This window comes from Alternaria rosae, assembly GCF_020736505.1.
Source record: "Alternaria rosae strain MPI-PUGE-AT-0040 chromosome Unknown BKA58scaffold_10, whole genome shotgun sequence".
Lineage (NCBI taxonomy): Eukaryota > Fungi > Ascomycota > Dothideomycetes > Pleosporales > Pleosporaceae > Alternaria > Alternaria rosae.
Genome location: NW_025763579.1, coordinates 201,909 through 220,155, shown reverse-complemented (window position 1 = coordinate 220,155; position 18,247 = coordinate 201,909). Strand labels below are relative to the sequence as shown.

The 18,247-nt window shown below is 52.3% G+C and overlaps 8 protein-coding genes across 8 annotated transcripts; 3 read left to right on the top strand and 5 right to left on the bottom strand.

The window, feature by feature from the left end:
* The first annotated feature begins 199 nt into the window (after positions 1–199).
* Positions 200–2,646, top strand: BKA58DRAFT_38190 (uncharacterized protein). Its single transcript, XM_046170054.1, has one exon. The coding sequence runs from the start codon at positions 530–532 to the stop codon at positions 2,177–2,179; it is 1,650 nt and encodes a 549-aa protein (XP_046021117.1). The 5' UTR covers positions 200–529; the 3' UTR covers positions 2,180–2,646.
* BKA58DRAFT_38183 (TUP1-like enhancer of split-domain-containing protein) lies at positions 2,337–6,105 on the bottom strand. The gene is made up of 5 exons (XM_046170044.1): positions 5,840–6,105; positions 5,699–5,773; positions 5,413–5,628; positions 2,660–5,362; positions 2,337–2,601 (listed from the first exon to the last, which is right to left on the bottom strand). Exons 1-5 carry the CDS (start codon positions 5,874–5,876, stop codon positions 2,495–2,497), a joined length of 3,138 nt encoding a protein of 1,045 aa, XP_046021116.1. The 5' UTR covers positions 5,877–6,105; the 3' UTR covers positions 2,337–2,494.
* A 22-nt stretch (positions 6,106–6,127) lies between these two features.
* Positions 6,128–7,452, bottom strand: BKA58DRAFT_423800 (U1 zinc finger domain-containing protein). Its single transcript, XM_046172876.1, has 2 exons — positions 7,421–7,452; positions 6,128–7,370 (listed from the first exon to the last, which is right to left on the bottom strand). The coding sequence occupies exons 1-2, from the start codon at positions 7,442–7,444 to the stop codon at positions 6,573–6,575; spliced, it is 822 nt and encodes a 273-aa protein (XP_046021115.1). The 5' UTR covers positions 7,445–7,452; the 3' UTR covers positions 6,128–6,572.
* Positions 7,453–7,805: 353 nt separating this feature from the next.
* BKA58DRAFT_38117 (uncharacterized protein) lies at positions 7,806–10,651 on the top strand. Its single transcript, XM_046169982.1, has 3 exons — positions 7,806–8,418; positions 8,466–9,883; positions 9,932–10,651. The coding sequence occupies exons 1-3, from the start codon at positions 7,952–7,954 to the stop codon at positions 10,549–10,551; spliced, it is 2,505 nt and encodes an 834-aa protein (XP_046021114.1). The 5' UTR covers positions 7,806–7,951; the 3' UTR covers positions 10,552–10,651.
* On the bottom strand, positions 10,652–12,514 carry BKA58DRAFT_38128 (uncharacterized protein). Its single transcript, XM_046169997.1, has one exon. The coding sequence runs from the start codon at positions 12,098–12,100 to the stop codon at positions 10,751–10,753; it is 1,350 nt and encodes a 449-aa protein (XP_046021113.1). The 5' UTR covers positions 12,101–12,514; the 3' UTR covers positions 10,652–10,750.
* BKA58DRAFT_38170 (magnesium transporter) lies at positions 12,489–13,539 on the top strand. Its single transcript, XM_046170031.1, has 2 exons — positions 12,489–12,931; positions 13,026–13,539. The coding sequence occupies exons 1-2, from the start codon at positions 12,876–12,878 to the stop codon at positions 13,381–13,383; spliced, it is 414 nt and encodes a 137-aa protein (XP_046021112.1). The 5' UTR covers positions 12,489–12,875; the 3' UTR covers positions 13,384–13,539.
* Positions 13,540–13,694: 155 nt separating this feature from the next.
* On the bottom strand, positions 13,695–14,543 carry BKA58DRAFT_414107 (uncharacterized protein; the record flags this gene model as incomplete). Its single annotated transcript, XM_046172464.1, has 1 exon — positions 13,695–14,543. One exon carries the CDS (start codon positions 14,541–14,543, stop codon positions 13,695–13,697), a length of 849 nt encoding a protein of 282 aa, XP_046021111.1.
* Positions 14,544–16,166: 1,623 nt separating this feature from the next.
* BKA58DRAFT_443464 (uncharacterized protein) lies at positions 16,167–17,012 on the bottom strand (the record flags this gene model as incomplete). Its single annotated transcript, XM_046173982.1, has 3 exons — positions 16,167–16,834; positions 16,896–16,939; positions 17,002–17,012. 3 exons carry the CDS (start codon positions 17,010–17,012, stop codon positions 16,167–16,169), a joined length of 723 nt encoding a protein of 240 aa, XP_046021110.1.
* Between the last annotated feature and the right edge of the window lie 1,235 nt (positions 17,013–18,247).

Below are 18,247 nucleotides of genomic sequence, written 5' to 3'. Positions count from 1 at the left end.
GAGGGGTACCGCCGCGTGGAGAGGTTTACCCCACAATGGGACACGCTAGATCATGCGCGCTGATGGGGAACGGCAATACACCTTTCCTGCGTTTACACGTCACGATCTTGAGGAAGCTGCCTATTCGGGAGATGCATGCGATCATTTGAAGCATGTATGTCGGTACTCGAGCATGATAGCGTGGACGCCCGTTCCTGCCAAAAGAGTCAAGGCGCGCAGCGGCTACGACGCCCTATCGGATTTTGTGGAGCCTTCCATCTCGTGTCATCAACATCGACGTGATATGGCTATCGCCCTACCTACCTTCATCACACTCCGCGATGGCATCGCCATCTAGTGGATGTGATAATTTTCCGGACCGCGCGCGACGAACATGTCGTCTACTAGTATTGTCGCTTCGAACCAGCATCCTCGCAAGCACAACCCCAAGGTCAAGACAGGATGCAAAACCTGCAAGTATGACCACGCCTTAGTCGTCACTCGAGAGTAAACTTGCCAACACACGCCAGGAAACGTCGCGTAAAGTGTGATGAGAAGCGCCCTTATTGCCTCAAGTAAGCAGGCAAGCTTCCTCGTACGTAGACTCAAAGACCACGATGTTTACTCCTGTAGATGTACATGCACCGGCCGTAAATGCGACGGATACAGTCAACCAAAGCATGATTATCAGACCAGCATCATCAGCTACGCACTCGAATCTTCAAATAGCCCCAAACATGCGCTTTCACCATTATCCGAGTGCGACAACGTACACCACATCGAGTTCTACTATCACTGCGTCGGGCCAATGCTATCCGGCAGGTTCGACACCGATTTCTGGTGTGGGATAGTGCTCCAAATGGCACATGCCGAGCCCGCCGTCCGCAACGCCATGATAGCCCTTGCTTATCTGAACCAACAGCAATGCGGCAGCTCAGCACATGCACATCAACTCGCCGCAGCACAAGACGAACAGAACAGTCGACAGTTTTGTCTCTATTACAACAAAGCCATCAAAAGCCTTGTAACACGCATGACCGACGCATCATACGCACCAGAAATGGGGCTGGTGACTTGCCTTCTCTTCGCATGTATAGAGTTTCTCCGAGCAGAGACACAACACGCACTGCTTCACATGCGGAATGGTCTTCGTATCGTTTCTGAGCTGCGGAGGAACCACGCTGTTGCCTCATCATCCTTATACCTTACAAAACTGGTACGCAACGGGGCTAGTGGACCTCTAGATCTGATTGAGAAAACGCTTGTACCTGTATTCACCCAGGGTCTGATATCCACGCTACTACATGGCATAGACGTCGACACGGAATTTGCTTTCCTCGACTCTCCGCTCCAGGGATCGCACATGACAGGCTTTACTAGTATACGCGAAGCACGCTTTGCGTACTGCGAGCTACGCAACGCATCGATTCTTTTGGCGCGCAACATGGCTATCAAGATATTCCAAGGCCAAAAGCCGTCCGCATCAGATCTCGAGAGACAAGTACAAGTTTTGTCTTGTCATTGCACGTGGTCTGAAGCTCTACTTGCGTTCGAAAGCTCGAGGAACCTGTCTGAAGAAGACAAACGTTGTATTAGTGCGCTGAAGATAGGATACTACGCGACCTACACAGCAACCGCGTGTGTGCACTCCGCACGCCAAACATCATTCGATGCGCATCTCAACAGCTTCAAAGCCATTATCTACCACGCGACCCTCCTCATTAACGCCATGACCGTCGCAATACCTTCACGCCCACAAGCCCACCGTCTAAACGCCGCAGCAAACTTCACATTCGACACATCCTTAGTCCCTGCTTTATACTTCGCTGCCCTCCGCTGCCGCCACCCCGCCATCCGCCGCGAAGCCATCGCGCTACTTTCTCGCAATCTACCCCGTGAAGGGCTCTGGGATCCGGAGCAGTACCGCATCTTAGCTGAGCGCATTGTGCAGATTGAAGAGATGGAGGTTGATGAGGAGGGGTGGCCGGTGGAACGGACGAGGCTTTGGAGCGGGACTGTGACGCCGGATGCACGTGAGGAAAGTGGGTTTAGAGCGGATTTCTTGTTTGCGAGGGATGTTGAGAGGGGTTTGGGGATGATGTGGGAGAAGGGGAGTGGGCGGAATGGGGAGGGTGGCCTGGGGTTGACTGTGGGGGAGCTGTACGTTGATGTGCCTGTGCAGCGTGACTTGAACAACTAATACACGACTCATGCCTGCCTGTACACAGAACAATCGGGCCCGAAACAGCATCCTAACCTATCCCATTCTCTACAAGGACGATCGCAATCGCTTACAGATTACTTCTCGCTCCGTTCCGTTGCCAAGAAATGTTCTACAATTACGTGATATCCACTCCTTTCCAAAAAAAAACAAAACACATACGATACCATCTTTACCACGAACGCCGATGGACGCCTGACGTGTTACCGGACCCTCAAGCCACCTTGTGTCGCCATAGTGATGCTTTTAGTACAAGGATGAAGTGAATCAACAAATGAGAGAAAGAGAGGATGGCTACATGTCCGTGATCATAGCCTGGTCATCCTGACGCTGGCCCTCGGCCACGATGCCAAGAAGCCGTGCGTAGGGGACCGTTATACGCTGGAGGTCGCGGTGTTTACCTATATCGGACATTAGCATACTGAACCGGCAACGTCGTAGAAAAGACAAGGAACTTACCTAGAATCAACACGGCTTCCTTGAGCAACTCCTCCCTCTTCCATCCACAAATCTCCTCGGGCTCCTTCATTGCCTCTTCTTGTTCGTCAATGCCTTCTTCCTCTTCCGATACGAGACTACCCATCAGACTGCGTAGGAGCTCTTCGATCTTGCCCTTGAGACCTTCGGCACCGAGACGCTTGACGTACATGGTGAGGTAGATTTTGAATTCTTCCCTTGCACCCAGTGTACGGGCAGCAGCGACACGGTTCTCAAGATGCGCGACACTAGCAGAGCTCTCAAAAGTCTCGTAGCCTTCCGCAGAGACGAGGATCTTGATGAGACGCTGGAGGTGGAAGGCACGACCTTGGAGGAGGGATTGGTTCGTTGTGTTGCGCTCGAGAGCGGGGATGATGCCTGCTGAGATGTTCTCCATTGAGACCTGGTCGTCTTTTTCTTTCGGTGCAGCGTTCTTCTCTTGTGAAGACCGAATGTTGCCGACGGAGGAATCGGTGGAGTTCCAGTACTGACTTGTGACGCCCCACCAGGGCTCGGATATGCGTTGCCAGATGTACATATCGGGGTTGTAGGCGTAGCCCTCGCCGTTGGACATGGCTACTGTGATGCGGCCTGCTGAGTTTAGACGGGCGAAGACGATACCGGGGGACCGGGTGAGGTGTGGTCCTTGGGCGTAGGCTGCAACGTCAAGGATGGGTGCTAGGGAGATGGGTGGGTGAGGTGCAGACATCGTCTTGAGGTTCCAGACGTAGCACATGCCAACTGCTGTTATGCACATTAGCCACCAGCCACGGCAGTCCATGATGACAGATTGAGCTTCGAGGACCATGGCGTTCAGCGTTCGCCGGCCGGCTGGCGTCCATGCGTATACTGATCCATCTTCGCATGCTGCTGCGAATAAGTTTGTGTTGCCAGTCACTAAGAGCACGGCCTTTGGTAGAAAATCTTGCCAAAGTGATTGTCCTTTGCTAGTGCATGTCAACCGTGTAGGATCGTGATCTTGTGGCCGTCCCGTCCGTGATGGTCCGCTGGCATTACGCGCTTCTAGAACGACTGTGTCTGGTATTTCCGCCTTGCCTGTGTTGGCATCAACACCACTTTGCGGTGGCTCGCTGCCATCCATAGTCCGCACGATGACGCTTCTCACTTTCGGCACGGCTAACCGTACCTGAGCGAGGGCCATGGAAGGGTTGACGATGGCCGGTCTTAGGACTTTTGGAGGCTCTGTCAGTTCGTTGTTCTTAGAAGCTGCAGCAGCGGGAGGAATAAGACCATTCTCGCTGTTTAGCACAATTGCTGCACCTCCAGGCTTCACTGAACCAGCCAGTCTCTTTTCCACTTGCCGGTCCTCATCGCCTTCGATCTCGGCGAATTTCCGCTTGTTCCCTATCAGCATGGATGCAAGTCCGCCTTTTGGAAATCCATCGTATGGCTTTGACAGATCTAGGATATTGTGGGGGTTGTCACTTCTGCCCCCTGAGGTTGTCGTCGCAGAAAGAAGCTGTGTTTGAGGTAACGAAGATTCGCCAACACCAGACGAAGATGACATGAGCATAGGTGCTATACGCTTCTTGCCATCCTTGGTGACAGTTACTCTTTGCTTGAGCTTCTCGACCCTCACGTCTGGGGGTGGCTCAGCCGGAGCCTGTGGTGGTGCTGCGGCACCCGATCCGTTGGTAAGGTTTGTTGAGGGGGTGACGCCGTTGGTGCCGTTCGTGATGGTCGGTGGTTGAACGGCACCTCCGTCGCCCATTAGTGCACCCATCCTGCCCTGAACACCCTTCAGTTCCCCACTCTTACTGCTCTCTTCCAGAAGTAGCGCGTCTGTACCCTCGATGATACCAACTCTTCTGCCGGCACCGAACTTAGCGAGTGTCTTCTCGTTTTCCGCAAATGTCGCTGGGTAGCCGAGTTCTCCGGGTTCGAAAACAAGAGTCATTATGCTGCCGTCCAAGCTCGTTGCGTATAGCGTCTCTCCGTTTGGTGACCATGATAAGTCGGAGATGGATTTGCTAGCCAACTCTTGCGAGATCATGAATGGCCTGGGGAAGCTCGTATTCCATACACTCAGGCATTTGTCCTGTCCGGCGCAGGCGACAATAGTAACAGTCGGCTGGTTGATAGTTCCGTCTTTTTCTGGCCTTGGCTCATCCCGGTAGAACAACCTTGGAGAGAAAGAGGTTACTTCAACGGGCCCTTCGTGGCCGACCAGACTGATGTCTCCATCCCAGGTTCCACGCGCAAGAATAGCGACGGAGCTGACTGGCCCATTTGTAGCGTTTGCAGCGGCGATGTGTGCACCGTCGGGTGACCATGAGCAGCGACGGAAGTATGTGGTGAGTGGGGAAGTTTGGAAGGGTGCGGTAATGGTGTGGTCCAGGACGAAGTTGTTGACCTGGTCTTGCTGCGAAGCGTTCGGGGGCGGGGAATTGAATCGGTAGACTTTGATGGTGCGATCATCGCTGGCAGTTGCGAAGTATTTGTTGGCAGGGTCAAATGTTATGCCTTTGACGTGACTCTGGTGATTTGATAGCGTCTTCAGCTTTTCGAAAGAATGCCCAGACCAGACTACCACTTTCGAGTCCAATCCGACCGACACCAGAATCGACGAGTCAAATGACCAGCCGAGATCTTGTACGTCGTTGTCGTGTCCTATCAGGCGACGAATGACGCGCCAATTCTCGACGGGCGGCGGTTCGTTCGATCCTGTAATTCTATCAGCCTACGTCCCTTGTACCTGCCTAACGTATACCCACCAAATGCTGTATGTGTCGGCGCATTCTTGTCGAGCGCATAGACACACACTATCTTGTCGTCTGCGCCAGACGCCAGGTATTTGCCGTTGGAAGAGAAGCGGACCGCGTGTATGGTGCCTGAATGGTTGCTGACAGCCGCGAGCTGCTTCGGCTTCGTATACGAGGGGTCGTTGGAATTCAGAATGGCTTCGGTAGACCAGACACGTACGTATCCATCTATAGATGTGTGTCAGCGTTGTTCTACGGTGCAGCGCATCGCGTGGGAATCGAGGGTGGGTTGACGAACCTCCGGCGGCCGTGGCCAGGCGCGATCCATCAGGGGATACGTGGCAGCTGTATACTTCAAAATCTTTTTGTTCGCCTAATAGAGGTACTTGTCAGCAGGATGCTAATAGAAAAGGGCATGTATGCGCGGAGGTGCACCCACCGGGATGTGTCAACCACTGTGGTTTAATGAGATGCATGGTCGCGTGGGTGTTGCTAGCAATTTAATCATGCTAATGCGCGACCATGAAAGTAGTATTGGGAGTGCTAGGTGCAGTGGTGGAGAGTTGGTGGTTGAGGCGCACGTTCTGGTGGAGCGCGACAGTTGTCTGGTGTTGGCGACGCGATCTCGCGGTTGACGCTACTTGGCAGACGTTTGGGCAGGGGTTTAAGGTTTAGGTGCATGCGCCGATCGAAAAGTGGACGTTAAACAAGCGGCTCATGGTTGTGGAGACAATCAAACATCAAAAGTATTTGGAGTATGGCATGTACTGTGATAGCACGGTGAGCTTGGTGTTCCTTCACCTTGGTCTCGCTGATTCTGAGAGGTAAACGTCCCAAGTTCCTACTTTGCACTCTCCGCTCCGCCATTGGTTGCTCCTTCACAAAGACACCTGAAGACAGTACTTCACTAACTATATGCGGCTGTTTTCTAATCAGCATGGTCATCCAGGTAGTCACTCAGACCCTTGTGGTGGTCAGTGATGATATCCTGCTGCATGCGCATGTCCATCCTTATCGGCAAAACTCATCTGAGGCTTCCCTAAGCTTATTGAGAAAGTCTGCTATGGACGGGGATCCAAGTTGAAGCTTGAATACGCGAGTTTCGGGACGAGGAGCGTAGCAGCGTGAGCGGCGAGTGCAGATACTGTGGGTTGTATCGCTGGTCATGCCCTTCATTTCGCCTTCTTCCTCTTCTTGAATACCACAGCTGGTGCAGCTGGCGCATCTTCTTCTTTCTTGACAACAGTCTCGGCAGCTCTCGCCTCCGCTTCCTCGGCCGTAGGTATATCTTGCAGTGTTGTCGTGTCGTTGTCTTCTTCAGCTTCAGCTTTCACCCCATCCTCTTGTTTCTCCTTCTTGACCTCGGCTTGCGGCTTTTTCTTCCCGAGCAAACTCTCGATATCGTCGTCACCGCCCTTGCTGCCTGGGAAACTCTTGTAGGTATGTCCCCAACCCTTCCGTTTCGTAATGATTTCACCAGCGGCCTCCCGTTCCTCCTCATCCTCGTCAAGCTGCCTCTTCCGTACGCCCTTGTTCAGCGACGTCGCCTTGAACTCTCCGTCTTCCGTCACTTCTCCCACGACTTCTTCCTTGACCGTCTTCCATTCACCTGCTATCGCCATGTCGCCTCTTGCGGCCGCAGGAAGCGCCACACCCATGGCGGCTAACTGCTCCCATTGCCGTTTTCTATCGTCTACTGTCGCCTTCTGTTGTGGTTTCTTCTCGTATGTAGGTTTGCCGCCTACGCCGGTTGCGACGGAAGGCGTGGATGCAGATGGCACGAGACCATTTAGACGTGCGACTTCTGCTTGTGCACGCGCCTGGTTGCGCTTTTCATTCTCTTGTTCGCGATGGAGCCCCTTGAGGCTGCGCTGGATATTGCCCTGATGGCGGCCGGTCGCTTCGTGTTGCGCGCGTTCGAATTTGGTGTCCTTCACAAATGTGGAGCAGAACTTGCACCAGTATTTTGGCTGCATTTGTGTTAGTGCATGATGCGCTTGCCAGTCTTGGTCTGACTTACTGTTGATTTCCAGTACTCGGCCATGGTCGGGCGTTGTGGAGTGACGTGCAATCAGCGACACTCTGGGAAAGCTTACCTAGCGCACGGCCCACCTCGGCGGTCCGCAAGGCTAGAAAAGACGAGTTCGCATAGCGTGAACCACGGCTGCGGGTCTTTCACCGCTCTCCACTCCCAAACCCTATTCCGTCTTCACATGCCTTCTAGCTTATTTCCTTCTTGGTCACAGTCTTCGAATTGAATTCCCACATTTGGCAAGCCATGCCCCTGCCATCAAAACCTTGCACGTCATTGGGATGACTAACAACGGCATGGATTTACTTGAGGGACACCGGGTAGCAGCAGAAAAGCAAGCCGTTGTTATCATCACGCCCTTCCTTCATACTGACTGGTGGACTACACCATCATGGCTGAGCTAAAGGATGCCAGATGCCTTAGCGAAGCGCGTGAACACAATCTTCTGCCGCCTTAGCCGTCATTCTCTATCCTGCCTGACCGCATACACAATGTCGCTCTGTAACACCTCGCACATCCATGGAGCCTCTGATGGCTGTGTCACTGGCTTCAGCTGTCATACAATTGATTGACGTTTCGACGAAAGTGATCCAAAAGGACAAAGTGGGCAAAACATACAAACCCACCGGCACCACCCTAGGAGAGGCTACACTGCTCGATGACGCCATCGCTAATCTCGGCGACTTATTACAACAACTTGAAAAGGCACGGCGAGTATACTACAAGTCACACATATCTCCTGATCAGGAAATTGCAGATGCGCAACTGATTGCACTGGCGAAAGATGGTGGGGGCAGGGCAAGGCTCTTACAGGCCACACTGGATCAGGCGAAGCGCAACAACGACGTGGACGAGCGGACAGTACTAGCACAAGGACTACGCAGCGTTCTGAACTTGTACTACAGTCAGAAGACGATATGTGATCTTGCGGATAAACTTGGCTCTATTCGTAAGCAAGTAGATGTCGCTCTGCTCGCCTCGCTCCGGTCAGTGAGATGTCACCAGTACGATCACATATTGACCCAGATCATAGACAGCATGCGGTTCGACGGCATTCAGTTCATTCAGAGAAAACACAGATTCCGGCGGACGGAACTACAGGACCCGACATACTCCTACTCCGGTCTATCGCGCATCACGATTGGAAAACTACGGAAACGGTCGATGTCTCGGCATTTTCAAATGAATTCGAGAAATCCGTCGTAAGCAATGATATGGAACGCCGTTTTGCCAGCTTGACGTTGGCGCGCTTGTATTTCACTGGTCTGCACGATCGATACAAGGCGATTGCTATTGCACACCCAGGGACCTCGGAATGGATATTCGATGCAAGTCCCGATCAGTCCGCTACTGGTGACTTCGACTCCTTTCCTCGGTGGCTCACTGCAACAGGTTGCAGTAATACGTATTGGATCAGTAGCAAGCCGGGTACTGGGAAGAGTACGCTGATGAAATTCGTGTCTAGTCACCGTTGCACCACCGCTCACCTGCGCGCCTGGGCCAAGGGAACGATACTCATCAAAGGGAGCTTTTTCTTCTCTAGTCTGGGCAACGACATGCAAAAATCGCGTAGCGGGCTTCTACGAACCTTGATCCACTCTGCGCTCAAAGGCAACACGGAGACGCTGGTCCAGGTATTTCATCACCGCTGGCAACAATTCCTTGCTTCTGGTGGAGGTAGACAACCTTTTACATGGCTTGAGTTGCGTCAGGCCTTCTTCGCAATGATCTCAACGCCTAGCAAATCAAGATCGTTCTTCTTCACTATCGATGGCCTAGACGAACTCGAAGGTGGCCTGAAAGACATTCTTCAATTGATCAAAGACATAGCCAAATATCCACATGTCAAGGTCTGTATTGCCAGCCGATCGTCACCAGAGCTTCTTCGCGCTTTTGCAGGTCAGCCTTGTCTACGCCTTGAACTCTTGAATCGCCAGGATATCTACAATTACGTCGCGGCCTCACTGTCAGGGTCGCAAGTATACGACAAGCTCAGCAAAACGGATCTCAGTCGCGCTACTGAACTGGTCAAAGGTATAGCTAAGAAGGCAGCTGGTGTCTTTCTCTGGGCATACATCGTGGCGCAGTTGTTGCTTGATGATCTGTCGCCTACAGCCCGCATAGGCAGTCTCATTGCTCGGCTCGAGACAGTACCATCTGGACTAGAGCAACTATTCACCAAACTTCTCGGGCGTCTGGACACGGAGCATCTGAAGCACGCGTCGGAACTTCTCCGTTTGATGACGATAAAACCGCGGCCTCTTCTGCTCGAGCTATGGTTTGCGGATGGCAACAATGATGACGCGACATTGAGGAACGAGGCCCGACCGCTGTCAGACAATGAGATATTCGAGCGTCTCGAAATGATGAATCGTCGGCTCATTTCTCGAAGCAGAGGCTTTCTAGAGACAGAGAGCCAGAGCAGAAGTTCAAGAGCTGGACTTTCGAAGGGTAAGTTGAAGTTCTATCACAAATTAGGTCACATCTGACCACTAACAGTATCTCATGTTATCTGGACGCACCGGATAGCCAAAGACTTTGTTCGATCCCAACGAACATGGAACATCATACTCGACAACACCGGACATGATGCATTCGATCCTGAATGGCACTGGGCCAACGGTCAACTAGGTCTATTTAAGACCGTCGTCGAGACCATCAGCACCAAGACCTCCCAATTCCTATCTTGCGTCGACTACGCACTGCGGCTAGAACAGCGGCTCAACATTTGCCCAGTCAAGTTTCTAGACGAAGTCGGACGTACTGCGGGGATCTATCCGGCTGTATACGACGATATCGTGCCCCGGAAACTCAAAGGAACTGTCAAAAGTTTTTTTGAATTTGCCGTGCTTTTCAACCTTGCCAGCTACGTTCGTATCACAGGACTCACGCTACCAAGAGAGAACCTATTATATGCTTCTCGCTTGCTAGGCGGGCTCGATGCAAAAAAGTGGGAAGTATTTATACAGCGTTTTGAAAACCCAGGAATCTGGAATGATGAGTTTGAGGAGAGAAAAAGAGAGATGCATCAGGCGATAGACATCTTGCTTGATCGCGGAGGTGGTACATCAAGGTGGCGAAGAGCGAGGAAGAGACTATCTGGGCAGAAGAAGACATGAGTCGTTATGTGTCGCGTTCGGATCACCTTCTTGAAAACGACGGGGCAAATACTACTGGCGCGATCGTGTTACATCATTCATAATATGAGTCGGGATTGCTGTCGTCGCATCGTAGCGCATGCATACAGTACAAACTCCGCCCGCCACAACCTTACAACACCTGTCACGGCATCAACATCCATCTTCCTCCCACTCCATCTCACTCCGTCTTCGGCGCCCTCAGGTTCAAGTTCTCATACTCCGGCAACTCCCACCTCTTCTCCTTCCCCTCCGGCAACCACCCCGCAAACCATCCCAGCACCTTATCCACCCTCATCGTCGAAATCGACCAAAGCACCCAGCCCACGACCCAAATCCCCCAAACCGACTCAGGAAAGAACCTCCAATCCTCCACCAACGCCCCCAGTTTCTGACACTCCTCAACTGGCTGCTTCATCTCCTCCTGATACGCGTCCAGCGCCGCATCAACATCACTGCCACACCGCGCCAGTTCACCAGCGAGGACATACGCGCCGATGAGCGACAGTGTGGTCCCCATACCCGTGAAAGCAGAGGGACAATACCCAGCGTCTCCGAGTAGGACAACCCGGTCTTTGTGCAATTGCTGCTCCGGCATCTTGACCTGCCCAATCTCGGTTGCATAGAAATCCTTCACCCCTTCCAAACCCTTCAGAAACCGCGGACACTCCCACCCCGCATCACCATATTCCTCGCTCCAAACAGTTTTCTGCTCAGCTGCTGGCTTCTTATACGTATCCTTCATGCGACTCCCCCGTTCCTGGTTGTTCCTCAAGAGGAAGAGGTAGACTTGTGTGACGGGACGATCACCCGTGCGGGTCATCACCATGCGGTTTTGCGGACCGAAGTAGATGCGTGCGAGACTGTTTTCTGAGGACAGGCGCGGGATGTTGTAGTATGCGGCGTGGATGTTTAGGGATCTGAAGGAGGCGTCGCTGGTTTCTTGGCTGAAGGCGAGACGACGGGTTCGTGAGGATTGGCCATCTGCGGCGACGATGAGGTCGAAGGAGGATGTTGAGCCGTTGGAGAATGTCACTGTTGTTTTTGGTGTGCCTGTTGTTGGGTCTGGGCAGAGTGCAGTGATAGTCGTCCCAAAGACGTATTTCAGACTCCCACTGTAGCCTTGCGCATCCAACGCTTCCCTCTCCTGTAGACTGATATCGTAGATCATCTTCACAAAATCTCCTCTCATAAACTCAAACTCATTCGTCAGCGCCAACGACCCCCGTTCCCCCTCTGCAGCCATAACACCAAACTGCATCAAACTCTTGCCATTCCGATCAACAAACTCCATGCCGCTTTCATGGACACAGTAGGGGCGCAGTGTTTCGAGGAGACCTAGTTTCTTCATGATGGGGATGCCTTGGGCTTTTAGATCGATTTGCTGGCCGCCTGTGCGGAGCGTGGGGTACCGTTCTATAATTGTGATGGTGTGAAGAGGATTGCTGCGTTGGAGTATGAGGGCGAGGACGGGGCCGCAGACGCCTGCGCCGACGATAAGGATGTTTAGAGGGGGTTGTGTGGTAGACATCTCTGCGATGGTAGGACCAGAGAGTTGCTTTGATGAAGTACTAGTACTTGAACGCACGCACAATGCAGTAGGACAAGAGAATGGGGTCCGTGGGTAGAGAAGAGTAGGCAATATCTTTGAAAGGCAACGATATCAGCTGAATGACAACCGGGTCTATCCTTCCGGGCATGTTCGTTTTTTATATTACTATTGCTACACAAAGCCGACGCAGTACGATGCTGCTCCGAACGAAATTCCCGTACATGGTGTCGGAGACCGTATTCTCCGACCTCTTCTCCGGACGCAGTTAATGCGGACATAAAAGGCGATAATCTTCAGGAATCCAACGGTGGAGCCACATATATTGCTGCCTTAGCATCCTTGCTGATTCTCCCGCAAGCGAAGTGAGCGCGCATGAGCGCTTTTATGCGGCCTTTGGCTCGATGAAGAAGGCAATGTGCCTTTTACAGACTGTAGCCTAGATATCGTACTACGGTCTATGTTCTGCTAGTGTTGGCGGGGTGATTGACGTTGTTGAAGAGGTATAGTTGATAATTGATTGGATGAGTGTCGTGGTGTTGCGGACTCCACGCTCTGCGGGCAGATTACATGTTGGTGCCAAGCAAAAGTGAAGCTCGTCGCTTCGCATCACGAACGCCGACCTCCACCAGCCCACCCGCATTCTATCCACACCATCGACACGTCGGTCACGAGACCCTGTAAATATCAACTTACAACCGACTAACGCCGACGTGACAAGCATCAACAAGCCGCACACGGTCCACCGAATCTCGCAATGGCCATCTTAGGAACGGCCCTCAACGGCATCGGCGCGCTCTTCCTCACACATGCGTACGTGTACACGTAGCTCACGTCTCCATATCCTCAAACAGAGAGTCACATGAGCATCATTGCACACTTCTTACCACAAACTAACCCCCACCAGTGTCTACTCGACCCACGAACACACCGCAACCTTCGCATCCACACCCCTCCCCCTCGACATCTCGCTCGAACTCCTCACTTCCATTCTCATCCTCTCCCTTGGCATCGTTATATCGTTCGCGCCGCTGAAGCCAATACAATACGCGCAATGGGCGGGCCAGATCTCGCAAGAAGGACGACACGGCGAGGGCTACTACACAAAAGAGGGTGAAGAGGTTTTGAGTGAAGGCGACCCGTATGCGTTTTTGGGTCTGGATGGCGGAATTGGTGGGAAGGGTGAGGGGAGGAAGGGGTTCTGGGATGTTAAGGGGAAGAGGAAAGAGTATGAGGAGTGGGTTAGGCAGGGTGGGAAACAGTAGATGGTTGTAGGACAGCGGGGGAGATTTGGGTTAAAGAGTTCCAGCGGAAGGTTGAGGGCGTGGTATATGGGCAACGCGCACCTGTGGGACACTTCGAGCGCGCAAGTCGTCACGATAAGCTCCAGATTCGATACCAAACATAATTTTGTGTCGACTGCCGTTGTCTCCATCGTCCATCACCCGAATGCCCAGTCTCGATATCCAATGCCGTGTCCCGAATGCGCAAAAAACCCAGACGCCATGCTTGAACGAGCAAAACCAGCAATCCCAGTCAATCTGTTCCATCAAGCCATTCCCCTCTAATCCTTCCCTCACGCCTCGCTCGTCATCTTCTCAACCTGCTTCCCTCCACACCCATTCACTCTACAAGCCCAACACTCCTTCCCCTCCATCTCCCTCCCAATATCTGCAACATCCTTACTCTTCCTCCTCGGCCCCTCCTTATCACCATCAACATCAACACCACTAACCCACCAAATCCCCGCCGCAATAACCTTTGCCACAACCTCCACCTCCGCCTCATCCCTGGGCGCATACACCAGCATGAACTCTCTCGGCACAAACTTCCTACACCAACCCCCCCTCGCGAGCGGATGTCTCTCCCCCCAGCCCATTGTGATTAGGAGATTCGCATCCGCAGGATGCAACGTCATATGCATCGATCCGTCACTGGGATGCGCATGACAGATTTCCCCTCCACACGTCCTCGTAATCGGTACACTGGTGAACAACCCTGAACTATGCTTCTCAAAACAGCTCGTGCGCTCCAACAACCGATTCCTTGGATCCCTCGCAAGACCCTTGATTTTGCTTACCAAACACCCATAAATCTCCTGCCCGCTTTTCTGCGTCTGCTGCCTTTGCGGCGCGATACCGCGAATGAGCGGTTTCGTGCCTTTGCGAGTGGGCAACGCGTCGGCGGTGAAGTAACCTTTTTGCGGCCGGAAGTGTGGTGGTATGGCGATGGGGCGGAGGGGGTCGCGCAGGCAGATTAAAGAGAGAAGTTTGATCTTTAGGTAGCCCAAAGGTGTGGCTGGAGTGCCGCCGGGACCTAGGGAGAGGAAGGCGCAGTAGTCTTTGTGGATGTAGAGGGCTGTTAGGGTGGGGAGGAGGAGGGCAAGGGTTGCGATGAGCATGTGGATGTGGGTTTCTGTGAACATGCTTGGGTGGGGTGGTGGTATGGTGGATTCGTAAGATGGGTGTAGGGCTGTTGTCGTGAGGTTGTGTGGATCGACCATGTTGGGTATTAAGGTGATGTTGTTGGATGAACGCCCTGTAGGTACCTAGAAAATTGAAGACGTGGAAATTGAACAAAGAAGGCAGCACAGATTTTGCTGACAGTCTTCTTATGACTTCCTCCTCAACAAGACAAGAGAAATACAGACCCTTGGGCGTCACAGCAGCTCCGTGGCCCCAGTAAAGAAGGAGGATCAGCCCCACACGTGCACTGCAGGGAGGAAGGTCGGTGAGTACCACGCGAGACTCAGGGTCCGCGGAAACTAACAGGAATGACGTGGAATTGATACAACAAACAAAGCTACTCAGATACCGAACGAAAGCTTCGATACTGTAGAATTCCAGAAGCAGAAGCCTAAAAGCCTCAAGTACCAGCTCACGGACACCACGAGCGTACGCAACCCTTCTTATAACCCCTCGGAAACGCCAGCAAACCAACGCAGCAACAATAGCGACCGACCGACCGACCGACGTCAACCCTCCATACCCCGTGGTCCCAAAACCACAATCCACGTGCCTAGCCCCGCATCCGGTTAGCACGGCCCACCTGCATGTTTGTGGGGTTAGTAGCCGTCTGCGCTAGCAAGCCCATTGGCCCACATCACGGTACCTGTGACGTTTGACCTAAATCAACATGCTGGCGTTCGCTTCGATTTCTCTCTTTTTATCCACTTGCTGCGAGGTTCTTCGTCATTCTGCCGTGGGTGCGTTGATGAGAGATGGTCTGGGCGCTTGACCGTTTGCATCGCCGATTCGGGGGAGTAAGGGTGCGAGACTTTGGGGGTGTACGAAGGGAGCGGGCATTATGCGGATGAGGGGGATGCTGAGATCAGCTCTGTTCACGTGGTGTTGTGCACGGTTATGCCTCTAGAAGAGGGGTTTCTGGAAGCTGACTCTCGTGTTCAGCCTCTTTCTTACGTATGCCCCTTCTTCAAGGTATGTCCTCGTTCGCTCTTCGCGGCATGAATTGGCGAGGTACGTTGGCACGCTTTGACCATCGGCTGGGTATTCTAATGCCCAACGGACGAACCGGAAGCTTGCCAGAAGGTCATCAGGTGCAGGACTAGCTTCGTGGTATCAATACCCGCTAGTTCACGATAGCTGGTGTTGGCGTTGTTCGATAAACACCCTGCAGCGTGCAGCATGCAGTGTGATCGGAGGAGCGGTGATGCGTGGCGCGCTGTGAGCTCTGCGCATTATCGCCGAGGTCGGAACTTGGGTTCGAGAACATGGTCGTGAGTACACGGTCGTTCATTCTTAGATTGAGATACCAGGTTCGTTCATGGGTTTGCGTACTCGCATCTATGAATTCCACAGTTGGGAAAGCAACTCAGTCACCTCTCGATTACATCGACACTCATAGCGCATCGGTAGAAGCGGCGCAAGAGCGAGACTAGAGAAGAGCAGAATGATTTAGAATCAAGACTTTCGGAATAGTAGGGCTGTTTGCTATTTGGGAAGACGGGTAGGTGATGGGCACGTACCACACAACGACGAAGGCTCTACAGCTTCCCGCGCTGCCCAGCTCATCACGCCGCAATCGTGAATCAGTCTTCCCAGGTGATCCGCACCTTAAGGAGCTTGAAGTTGGCGGTGAATCCAAGTTCAGTAAGACCATTACCCACATGTTCCTGCCGTCTGGGCCGCAAACGACTATTCCACGACACCTTCTCAGCTCGTCTTTTTCCAGTAATGTTGACGAATACCGCCGGTCGCATCTTGGCCTCTCTCTGATTCTCATTCGGCATGAAGATTTCAAGCTCGGCGGAGACCACTCTTTCGGCTTTTCGCGTGTCCATGTTTCTCAAGACCAACACCGCGGAGCGTATCTCTTCCACCATGTAAGACGTGATGAGGACATTCCTTATGCGCCCTGGGTGGAAGTTCATTCTGAATGAAGGGAATTCCTTCAGGACTTTGACCAATCGAAGAAGGTCAATTTTCCGTTCTTCACCGATCCCGTAGGCGCGGAGGCTTATGAAGACGTGACGGTTGATCGTTTGTGGACTGGCATGCGGGCGCTTTATGAAGAAGACGTGCAGGTAATTGTTCAGTTCTCGGAAATCAACGGCGAAATTGCATAGCCTATTGGACGGAGACATGAACAGAGGCGCGAACTCATCGTGGACTTGCTCATGAGTATTGACGAGATTGATGGCGTCGGTAGAATCTGGTTTTAGAAGGAGGAAGTACGTGTATATGGCGTTGCGTAGCTCTGTATGGAGGACCTGAAATCAGCCGGGGCAGCTAAATTACGGGATCTGAAGACCTCGTACCTCCAGGTAGATCAAGGAAATTTGCTCTGTCGCGGTAGTGTGCGCTGCTTCGAAGTTCAATATTCAACAACTAGCGCTCCGATGTTACATAGCTCTTTTGACATACTTGAGTGCCATACTGTTATCGCAACGAGGAATGGAGTACGCCTTTGACTCAAACTCGGGCCATACTATTATCGCGAAACCACATTCAGCCTTTCAAAGAGGCTTGGCTATGATGTTCGGCGGTTCGATGATGTTGAAGAGGTGTCGTAAACAAGACTGAATGGTGTTTGTATAGCGACACTTGCACCTAAGTCCAAGATGAGGCCTCCCGCCAAGACCACGCTAAACCTAAGAAATCGACGACTGGGCCGGCGTTAAGCTGCGGGCTGATTTCTCACGTCCTCAAGCTCATCACATAATCTGAACAGTCATTACTCGTACATTGCTCTGCATTCTACCTGGCACTATTCCCTGCGTAATCCCCACCCACTACAGTGAAGTCCTATTCATCCTCCTTACTCCCAGAGACATTATATTCGCTTTCTGGTTCATGGGCTATATCAAAAGTCACTTTGATGCCTCCACATTCAATACCAAGTCCCACGTTTTCGAAGTCTTGTTTCGTGCAATTATCCATCAAAGTGATATCAAGAGAGGCTGCTAGACCTGTAATGTGCTTCTCAGGAGAAGGGGGCCTGAGAGATAGGGACAGCTCAACAAAAGCCAACTTCGCATGCATTCCGTCCTCCAATTTCCTGAGTATCGACAAGGGCGCGTCGATATCTATGTCATCAACACTGAACCTAAATAGAACAGGATGGCTCGGAATCGCCTTAATCTCTTCTGCCTCGGACACTTCTTCGTCAGCTTCTTCCCCAAACTGTGCCCCTCAGATTGTGCTTCCTTAGATTCTCCTTCGTCAGAGTTTTCTTCGTCGGATTCTTCTTGTTCTTCTTTGATTTTGTAGAGACAGACGGAGCGGGTGGAGCGACTAGAGCGGGCGAAAGGGTTCAGGTCCCACTCAAATTTGAGTAAAGGATATTTACGCATGAATGAGACGACTGCAAGCAGATCGAGTGTCCATGAGCCCTCGTGCCGACAGACCTCGTTCCAGTTGAGCTCTACACGAAAGCTGCAAGGATAGTCCCTTTGCATGTAGTAGACGAGAGGGTGGATAGTATGGCGAAGGCAGGGCATAATCCTGTCAAAAGGCACTGTGGCACTGCCCTGGCTCAGGTAAAGTGACCCAAATTCGGCGTTGCGCAGTTCTGTAACGTGATGCGTCAGTTTGTGCTAGTTGGATGAGTTGGGAGCGTGATTACTCGTAAAATCTCTCAGATCTCTATATGCACTGTACATTTTGAACT

What these genes read in the sequence shown, in the direction of transcription:
- BKA58DRAFT_423800 (XM_046172876.1), bottom strand. Translation starts at nt 7,444, where the DNA reads ATGGCCGAGTACTGGAAATCAACA. An exon ending in CCGAGTACTGGAAATCAACA is followed by an intron (nt 7,371 to 7,420) that starts GTAAGTCAGACC and finishes ACACAAATGCAG; the next exon opens with CCAAAATACTGGTGCAAGTT.
- BKA58DRAFT_38190 (XM_046170054.1), top strand. Translation starts at nt 530, where the DNA reads ATGAGAAGCGCCCTTATTGCCTCAAGTAAGCAGGCAAGCTTCCTCGTA.
- BKA58DRAFT_38117 (XM_046169982.1), top strand. Translation starts at nt 7,952, where the DNA reads ATGGAGCCTCTGATGGCTGTGTCACTGGCTTCAGCTGTCATACAATTG. An exon ending in GCTCTGCTCGCCTCGCTCCG is followed by an intron (nt 8,419 to 8,465) that starts GTCAGTGAGATG and finishes CCCAGATCATAG; the next exon opens with ACAGCATGCGGTTCGACGGC. An exon ending in AAGAGCTGGACTTTCGAAGG is followed by an intron (nt 9,884 to 9,931) that starts GTAAGTTGAAGT and finishes GACCACTAACAG; the next exon opens with TATCTCATGTTATCTGGACG.
- BKA58DRAFT_38183 (XM_046170044.1), bottom strand. Translation starts at nt 5,876, where the DNA reads ATGCATCTCATTAAACCACAGTGGTTGACACATCCCG. An exon ending in ACAGTGGTTGACACATCCCG is followed by an intron (nt 5,774 to 5,839) that starts GTGGGTGCACCT and finishes TACCTCTATTAG; the next exon opens with GCGAACAAAAAGATTTTGAA. An exon ending in GGAAGCCGTGTTGATTCTAG is followed by an intron (nt 2,602 to 2,659) that starts GTAAGTTCCTTG and finishes TGTCCGATATAG; the next exon opens with GTAAACACCGCGACCTCCAG.
- BKA58DRAFT_38170 (XM_046170031.1), top strand. Translation starts at nt 12,876, where the DNA reads ATGGCCATCTTAGGAACGGCCCTCAACGGCATCGGCGCGCTCTTCCTC. An exon ending in GCGCTCTTCCTCACACATGC is followed by an intron (nt 12,932 to 13,025) that starts GTACGTGTACAC and finishes AACCCCCACCAG; the next exon opens with TGTCTACTCGACCCACGAAC.
- BKA58DRAFT_38128 (XM_046169997.1), bottom strand. Translation starts at nt 12,100, where the DNA reads ATGTCTACCACACAACCCCCTCTAAACATCCTTATCGTCGGCGCAGGC.